Here is a 9,625-nt window from a genome sequence, read left to right as displayed (position 1 = left end):
TCTTAAGTTCAGGCTTGACCTGTTTCATCATGTGAGCTGCTTTATTTCTCTCTAAAGCAATGAAGATGCAGTTAAACATGTAAAGCATCGTTCCTGCCTGTTTTTAATGTGAGAACTGATGTAAATTGTGATGATTCCTGTGCATTAGAGTCAGATATCTGATGGTAGAGTAAAGGTCACACTGTTCCTATGGTGTAGTGTGTGAGCTTTAGGGAGGGAGGAGACCTAATTAGAGTTAATTAGAGAAAAGCAGCTCATATGTGCAATTAGGAGTTTTTAATTTCAGTAAATGTGGGTCAGAACACGCAGCGGCGCACACTGACACACATCACTGACCTCATCTGGGTGTTACTCTTTTGTCTGGTACAACGGGAGGATCACACACACACACACACACACACACACACACACACACACACACACAGACTCAGCTTTAAAGCGATAATTTGGCCAAATATATAAGACATGTTTGGTGTCTGAAGTTTGCTTCTTTAGTTTTAGCACTGGGCCAACTGTTGAATTGTTAAAGGGGAACTCCACGTATTTTCCAGAATTCCTCCTTAGCTCAGTGTTTGCAATGTAAACAGAGAGATTCAGAGTGGTTTGGTGTGAAATGGTTCAGATTTCTTTACAGTGGTGGTGATAGGAACCAGGGGTCGCCATGACTACAACACAGATATAGACATTTTGTTTACTATCCAAAACCACCAGTGAACCTACACGAGTCTTCTGAGTTAATATGGAATGTTGATGATGGAAAAATAGTGGAAAATCTGAAAATAATAATAATCTTTGGGGACTATTTTGCCCTTACTGTGCCCTGCATGTATCCCTCCATCATTTAAAGGGTTTAAAATATGTTTTGGGCCAAAATCTTCTCAAAACTATCATAAAACAGTGTCTCAGCCATCAGGCAGTGAATTCATAACCATTTCATGTAGTAACTTTCTGTGAGGGAGCTTTTAGAGGTGGACGTCTGGTTCCTGTCACCACCACTGTGAACAGTTCTGACTCCCTAAGTTTCTCTAGAACAGAGCGTTTCACACCAAACCACTCTGAACGACTCTGTTTACATCTTAACCACTTAATTATGCAGAGAATTTAGAAATTTCAGTGAAATTCCCCTTTAAGGACTTCTCATGTAGACCTGCTTATGTGTTTTCTGACACTGTATGATTTGATTTTTTACTTTAAAAGATGTGTAAGATGTGAATAATCTACTGATCTCCACTCTTAAAAAAGATGGTTCTTCAAGGGTTCTTTAGTAAAGGGAATGGTTCTTTTTAGAACAATTAGTTCTATATAAAACCTTTCATGCTTAAATGGTTCTCTGCATGGTGAAATGGTTCTTTAGATCGATGGAGAATGTGTTGTATATGGTTCTATATAGGACCGTTTTGAAAATGTTTCTGTTCTTCTACTGTGACTTCTAACAATAGCAGAACCCTTTTTAGTGCTATATAGAACAATTTTCAAAAAGGTTCTATATAGAACTATATACAACATATACAACATATAGAATAATATACAAAGGTATATAAGGTATCTGTATAGCACCAAAAAGGGTTCTTTTATCGTCATGATGTCAAGCTTGTAAAAATAGAAGAACCTGTTTGGTGCTATGTGGAACCATTTTCAAAAAGGTTCTATATGGAACCATTGTCTTTATTAAAGAACCCTTTAAGAACCATCTTTTTAAAGGTGTAGAACGTGGTGGGGAAGCAGCTGTTATGTCTATACAGCAGGATTACAAATGTTAGAAGTTCATGCAAAGTTTAATTTTATTTTGAATTTTAATTTTGTTTTATTTGCCTTGTTTTATCTTGGTTAACCTTCATTTAGCAAGATTTGTAGTCAAAATGAGATTTTGAAAAATCTGACCAAAAAATAGACAAACTAAATAAAAGGTATGATATGATTTGATGATATGATATGATGGCTTTAGCAGAGATCAGTAACACTGAGATTAATAACTGATCATCACATTGATTTATCAGTCTACTCAGGCTTTAGCAGAGATCAGTAACACTGAGATTAATAACTGATCATCACATTGATTTATCAGTCTACTCAGGCTTTAGCAGAGATCAGTAACACTGAGATTAATAACTGATCATCACATTGATTTATCAGTCTACTCAGGCTTTAGCAGAGCTCAGTAACACTGAGATTAATAACTGATCACATTGATTTATCAGTCTACTCAGGCTTTAGCAGAGCTCAGTAACACTGAGATTAATAACTGATCACATTGATTTATCAGTCTACTCAGGCTTTAGCAGAGCTCAGAAACACTGAGATTAATAACTGATCATCACATTGATTTATCAGTCTACTCAGGCTTTAGCAGAGCTCAGTAATGCTTGATCAGCCTCTCTTCATAGGCTCATAACTCCGGATGTGAGTCTCGTATGATATCGTGATGAGATGGAATGGAAAAGGCGACTCTACAGATTCAGAAAGAGTTTGAACTGTATTTCTGTGCTGGATCATCACAAAGATACAGAAATATAGAATTTGACGTGTGGGAGAGTTCGTGAACCCCAGAAGGTGAGAGTCTGATATACGTACGAAGTTATTCATTGGTTGTTCTGGGCTGGTGAGACATTATCAGCGAAAGCTGCCTGACAAATTCAGTTCTTTATAAAGCGCAGCTCCATTTACACTGAGCCCACCCTTTAGTTAGAATAACACTGAGCAGTTACATCATCCCTCAGAGCAAAACACAGTGAAGGCCATCCTGCACCTCGCCCTCACTAACTAACACGGCTATAATAACAATAATACAGTTATGACCTGTTTATCACCATCTATAACTCACACAACTAACAATAACTCACACCATTAACAATAACAGCACATAGAACCTCCACCCTCTCTCTCTCTCTCTCTCTCTCTCTCTCTCTCTCTTTCTGTATTGTCTCTTTCTCTGTACTCTCTCTCTTTCTCTGGGTGAGTGTTTTTCTAATGGCACCTGTTTCCTCTCTGGCTGGATAAATGGTGAGTTTTGATCGAACTGATGATTAAAAAAACAACTAAATGTTATTTGTTGATTTTCATTTATATTTGATCTACTTGTGCACTTTCTGAAGCACTTTGTAACATTATTATTATTATTATTATTATTACTAGTATTATTATTATAACCTTGCTCTGGCCCCCATCATCGTTGTGTCCAGCATGTGTGGCCAGACTGTTAACCAGGCTGGACTGTGAGCTATTTCTTACAGAGTCACCACTTTCAGCCAATCAGAACGCAAGCTGCTGCTGGGGGAGGAGGCCGGGGCACCAGGTCTCAGACTGAGAAAACTGAAGATAAAGACATTCAGAGAGAGAGAGAGAGAGAGAGAGAGAGAGAGAGAGAGAGAGAGAGAGAGAGAGAGAGAGAGAGAGAGAGTGAGAAAGAGTTGTAGGTTATATAAAGAGAAAGAAAGAAAGAAAAGAAAGAGAAAATAAAGAGAAAAAGATAGAAAATAGAGAGAGAGAGTAGGTAGTTTAAAGAGAGAGAGAGAGAACTAGAAAGAGAGAGAAGCAAAACTGGAGGGAGAGAGAGAGAGAGAAAGAGTGAGAGAGGGAGACAGAGTAAGGCAAATAAGAGAGAGAAAAACAGAAGAAAGAAAGAAACAGAAAGACAGGAGAGAGAAACAGATAATATAGAGCGAGTGACAGGAGAGAGAAATAGGAGAGAGAGTGGGGGGGGCTGTAGGTAGTTTAAAGGGATAAAGAGAGAGAGCTGTAGGTAGTATAAAGTGAGAGAGACAGAGAGAGAGAGAGAGAGAGAGAGAGAGAGAGAGAGAGAGAGAGAGAAAGAAAAGATTATACAAGAGTCTACGTGATAGAGAGAGCTGTAGGTATAGTGAGAGGGAGAGAGAAAGTGGGAAGAAAGAGAGAGAGAGAGAGAGAGAGAGAAAGTGGGAAGAAAGAGAGAGAGAGAAAGGGAGGGAGAGAGAGAGTAAGAGGGAGGGAGAGAGAGAGTAAGAGGGAGGGAGAGAGAGAGTAGGAGAGAGGGAGAGAGAGAGAGACCTCGGTGCAGAGAGGGCTGAGTGAGTGATCAGACTGAGGCTGTGGGGCAGTGAGTGCTCTGGCTCAGCAGGTCTGGAGGAGCCCAGCTCTGTGGTTTCTCTGTTCCTGCCGGTTTCAGTCTGACTGTGTTTGGGCGTAGAGTGAATACCGAAGAAGAGGAGAACAAAAGTGGACTTTCCTTTGAAGCTCAGCCAAAAGGAGACCCATAAAAGTCTTGGCGTTCTCTCTGGAGGGGAGGAGTGTGATTTTTCTGGAAGTTTCGGCCCACCGGCTCCATCACCATGGCGGACAGCGTGATAGAGGAGTCTGATTACCTGCCGGGAAAAGACGAGCTGGACTGGGGCTACGAGGAAGGTACAGCACTCATTCACTCACCCACGCTGCCTTTCACAGAGAGAAACATGAGCCTGCACTGTCCCACACACAGTCACTCAGCACTGCAGCGCACACACACTCACTGTAGGCTCTGTCATCAGCTTAAAGGGCAACTCCACCAACTTTCAAAATTTCTGCATAAACAGAGTCAATCAGAGTGGTTTGGTGTGAAACGCTCTGCTCTAGAGAAACTTACTGACTCAGAACTGTTCACAGTGGTGGTGATAGGAACCAGACGTCCACCTCTAAAAGCTCCCTCACAGAAAGTTACTACATGAAATGGTTATGAATTCACTGCCTGATGTCCTGAGACACTGTTTTATGATAGTTTTGGGAAGATTTTGGCCCAAAACATGTTCTACCTTTTTTCTGTGGGCGTTTTCACGACTTGTGCATATCTTCTTTCCAAAACCGCAGCAGCAACTTCAGCAGCTGTAAACTCTCTGCACACCATTTCACATGTGTCTCCGATGTGGACTGAATGAAGAATGAAGGGTTTCCGGCGTGATGGTCATTTCTTTGTGATTTCCTGAGTGTCCATTGGTCAGTTTCACACAGAATGTAGATGGACACACGAATCCAGCAGTTCCGCACAGTGACAGGCAGATGACATGTATTTCAGCCCCTCTTCATAGGCTCATAACTCCAGATGTGAGTCTTGTATGATCTATAAACCTATTCAAGAATAAGGTCAGAGATACCCAAGGTAAAATATTACTCCAGTAAAAGGAGAAGTTCCTCCCTTCAGACCTCCACTTGAGTAAAAGCACAAAGTATTCACTTTCATATGTACTTAAGTATCGAAAGTAAAAGTACTAAAAGATTAATTATGACTTTAATGTCCTGTTACCATTTTTATAACAAGACTCGCTTCATTAACTCATTTTAGGTGAAAATACTCCAGTGTCTCTCTTGGTAAACCAGTCATTAATTAGTGACGCTGATGTCTATTAAAATTATCATAAGCACAAAACACTGAAGGCAAACAGTTTCCATCAGGTAGAACTGAGTGGCTCTGAAATCACTTTTTACAAACAAGCAAAGTTTCAGTTTAAGATTTATTTGAACTTAGTTACAAGTTTAAGTTTAATAGAAACTTTAAACTCAGATTCACAAATGAGTTTCCTTTACTAAACTGCATCTGTAGGTCTCTGTTCATAAACATAAACTAGAGAAAACTAATTTACTATAAAATGAAATGTGTTTGTATAAATTCAGAATAAAGACACGTCAGTCACAACTGCATATGAGTACATATTTCTATATTGTGGTCTGTTTACACAAAGTTAGGTTAGTTCATCATTTATGTTGAATAGACTCTCCCAAAACTTTACGCTGCTGCACTGTTGTTGAACCGTGTGCTGCACTGGGTCGGTATGACAAACAGGTCAAAACAAGCTCAAAACAAAGTGCGCTGTGCCCTGATTGGTGTTCTTACTTTGCGCTTCTTTCGTTTTGACGTTGTTTTTATACACACATAAACCAAAAGGAACGACAGATTTCTCACAATGTAGTGGAGTAAAAAGTGAGATATTTGAAATGTAGTGGAGTGAAAGGAAAAAGTTGCCCAAAATGGAAAAACTTCAGTAAAGTATAGATACACAAAAAACTACTTAAGTACAGTAATGGATTATATTTACTTCGTTACTGTCCACCACTGCAAACCTGCTTCATTTTCAGTCCACACCAATTTTATAGGGAAGCATGAGCTGTTACTCTCACATTTGCCACCATAAAACAGAAAATAGAGATGGTCATCGTCTATGTGGATCACACTTAGCCGTAGTAATAAACAATATCAGCTTCTTTCTGATTGGTTTATTAATTGTATTGTACCCAGTCAGGTTGTTGGTGCATCTGTAAATATATTGAAAATGAGAACAAACACAGAAAAACAAGGATTGTTTTTCAGAAAATACGGGAGAGCAAAAATAAATTTCAGCCTCGAGTTGGCAATGTGAGAGATGTCAATGGACAAATCATCACAGACAAAGCAAAAATCAAACAAAGACAGAAGGAATACACAGAAGACACAAGACACTCCTGTTGATGTCGACTACACAGAAAACCTTTTAGTGCTATAAGACAGTCAGACAGGCCCTGAGATCACTGCCAAACAAGAAACTGGGATTCTGATTGGTCCTACCACTCGCCACAGGAACTGATAACACTGCTACGAAAATATTTCAAGATTTTGATAAAGATTTGGTTAAAGTATTGACCAAATTATGCCAACAAATCAGAAAAATAGCTCAATGGCCAGCAGAATGGAAGGTCAGTTTGTATCCCAACAGCAAAGAAAGGAAACAAGGAAGTGTGTGCAGCTCCCAAGTGGCGCAACCATCTAAGCTAACTTATCATCAGGAGATCACGAGTTCAATGCCTGGTGATGCTATAGCCGTCCGTGGCCGGGAGTCCAAGAGAGCACAGTTGGCCTCGCTCTCTAGGCGGGTAGGATGGCCCCCCACTTCTCCCCCAATCACTCAACGCAGTGCTAGTCAGTGCCGGTATCTGTTAGCTGACATAACAGATCTGAGTGTGTTCGGCTGTCCAGTGACGTTGCATGAGTGGCAGTCTGAAAAGATGCCGTGGTGCTTTTACAGATCTCTGAGGAAGCCTGTGTTTGCCTTCACCCTCCTAGCTCTGGTGGTGTCGTGTGTACGGGGGAGTCCTAACTAGTGGGTGGAATTGGAAACGACTAAATTGGGGAGAAAATTAGGGGAAAAAAAAGGAAGTGTGTGCAAACTATCACACACACACACATCATCTAACCCGCTTATCCTTCAGGGTCGCGGTGGGGCGCTGGAGCCTATCCCAGCTGTCACTGGGTGGAAGGTAGGATGCACCCTGGACAGGTCAAACTATCACACAATTTCCTTAATATTACACACCAGTAATTATGCTCATGCCTGTCTGCAAGCTCCAGCTTCAGGAAGGAAGGCCACGTGCATTAATTCTTGTATTGCAGTAAAAGCATTCTTGCTGGACTGGAGGGCTGCAGCTCCTCTCACTGAATGCCAACTCTTGAAGGCCTTGCTGTTTGGGAAGTGTCCCACCTTTCAGCTGAAACTGGGATTCTGGTTGGTTCTCCAACTCACCACAGGAATTAATAACACTGCAACGGAATTATTTCAAGATTTTGGTTAAAGTATTGAGCAAATTATGCCAACAAATCTGGAAAACAGCTCACTGGCCGGCAGATTGGAAGGTCAGTTTATATCTCAACACCAAAGCATGGAGACAAGAAAGAGTGTGCAAACTATTGCAGTTTCCTCAATATCACACGCCAGTTAGGCTTAAGATCAGTCAACACAGCATAGAGCCTTACATGGGAAGAGAAGTGCTGGACGTGCGAGCAGGACTAGATATTATTGTGGATGTTTGCTGGATCATTGAAAAAGCAAAGGAGTTCAAGAAGGAAGTCAACGTGTACAAACACATGTACAAATTATGGAATGTCCTCACGAAAATGGGAATACCAGAGCTTCTCATTGTTCTAATGAGGAATGTACACTGATCAACAAGCCACAGAACAGGACAGAAGATGGACAAACAGACTGGTTCCGCTTGGGAAAAGACAGGGCTGCATCCTATCACCATACCTGTTCAACCTGTGTGAAGAACAAATAATGAGAGAAGCAGGACTGGAGGAAGATGATTAAGGATTCAGTATTGGTTGAAGAAAAATCAGAGAGTGTGCCAACGCTGTGGACTGTGTCAGTATGTGGATGATAACATTAATAATCAAGAAACAAGAAATAAGAAACATCAGTAACCTTCAATATGTGCATGATACAACACTCGTAGTGGAAAATCTGGAAGACCTGAAGGTCCTTATAACGAAGCTTAAAGAACAGAGTGAAAAGATGGGACTTCAGATCTGTATGAAGATGACTAAGTTTATGACAACAGGAAAGACTAACTTTAACAGTAGCCACGTTTACATGCAGCCCAATAATCTGTTAGTAATCTGACTAATAGCTCAATCGGAATAGAATATGTCCATGTAAACACCTCAGTTGGGAAATAGACTAGTATGAATAGAGGCCGGAATACAGGTGAACGAGGTGGGTAATCCTGTAAATAATCCGTTAAATAGAAGAATAATATCCGTGTAAACGGCTGTATCTGATTACATTCCCTATCATAAAGTTTAAGTCCGTTCTGATCATGTTCGTCGCGTCATAGTGAAAGTTTATACCGTTCAACATGGCGGAGCAGAAACTGGTCTGCAGAGGAGACGAAGTTTACGCTCTGATCTTTAAAAGACGGCGGTGGGACAGACGTCCAGCTTATGTGTCTCAGAACATGACGTCTTCCTCTCGGCCTTCTTTAATAAGGACATGTGAAGGACGTTTTCCTGAGTCTGACATCATTTTAAAGCAGTTAAAAACACAAGCACTGCTCACTGCTGCTCATCTCACTCTGACTGGACTCACGTGATGCTGGTTGTCATGGTAACGTCTGCACTAAACGGTTCTCTACACATGTGCATCATTTTGGATCTGATTACTTGTAGTGAGCATGTAAACAAAGATTTACCATCAGAGTGTCGAGTAGAGTGAGAATAAACACCTCAGTCTGAATCTATAATTGGACTGTATTCAATCAGATTGGAGAAGATCTTTGCATGTAAACACAGCCAGTGATGGAGAAAATGTGGAAACGGTGGACAGCTTTTCCCACTCAGATCAATTAATAACAACAGAGGACCCAGATCGGCACTCCGCAGAACAAGGATGAAGGAGCTTGAAAAGAGCTTTAAATACAACAGTTTGTCTCTACAAACAAAGATCAGAACTGTCCACACTGCAAACAATGATGTCTTAGTGAGTGTAAACGTCTTAAATGTAGTCAATAAATCTAATATTCCTCATTATGAGACTGTTGTAAGAATATTGTAATGATTATTTAACTTATTTCTGTACATTTTTACTTGTTTTTAAGCAGTTTTATCTTATAAAAGTGTCTTATTTCATTGGCAGATCATGTTCCTTGTTTTAATCATTATTTCCTGAAATGAGCAAAATTATCTTCATTATTTCTCAAAACAAGTAAACTAATCTGCCAATGGAATAAGACACAAGTAAAAATGTACAGAAACAGGTGGAATAATCTTATAATATTCTTACAACAGCCTCATAATGAGAGATATTAGTTTACTTGCTAAGATATTTTTTGCAGTGCAGGCTGTTGTCATCTCAGTGGTTCTTTATGGATGTGAAAG

At 40.3% G+C, this 9,625-nt stretch overlaps 1 protein-coding gene across 1 annotated transcript in view; it reads left to right on the top strand.

Moving 5' to 3' along the window:
- Nucleotides 1-3,954: 3,954 nt before the first annotated feature.
- The window catches only part of ca8 (carbonic anhydrase VIII), a 35,756-nt gene continuing 30,085 nt past the window's right edge, over nt 3,955-9,625 (top strand). Inside the window, exon 1 of the mRNA XM_036565382.1 lies at nt 3,955-4,377. Within this exon, the coding sequence (XP_036421275.1) occupies nt 4,305-4,377 (73 nt within the window). The 5' untranslated portion in view covers nt 3,955-4,304. The remainder of the gene's footprint in view (nt 4,378-9,625) is intronic.

This window comes from Colossoma macropomum, unplaced genomic scaffold, assembly GCF_904425465.1.
Source record: "Colossoma macropomum unplaced genomic scaffold, Colossoma_macropomum, whole genome shotgun sequence".
Classification (NCBI taxonomy): domain Eukaryota; kingdom Metazoa; phylum Chordata; class Actinopteri; order Characiformes; family Serrasalmidae; genus Colossoma; species Colossoma macropomum.
This window is presented reverse-complemented; position numbering and strand designations above follow the sequence as displayed.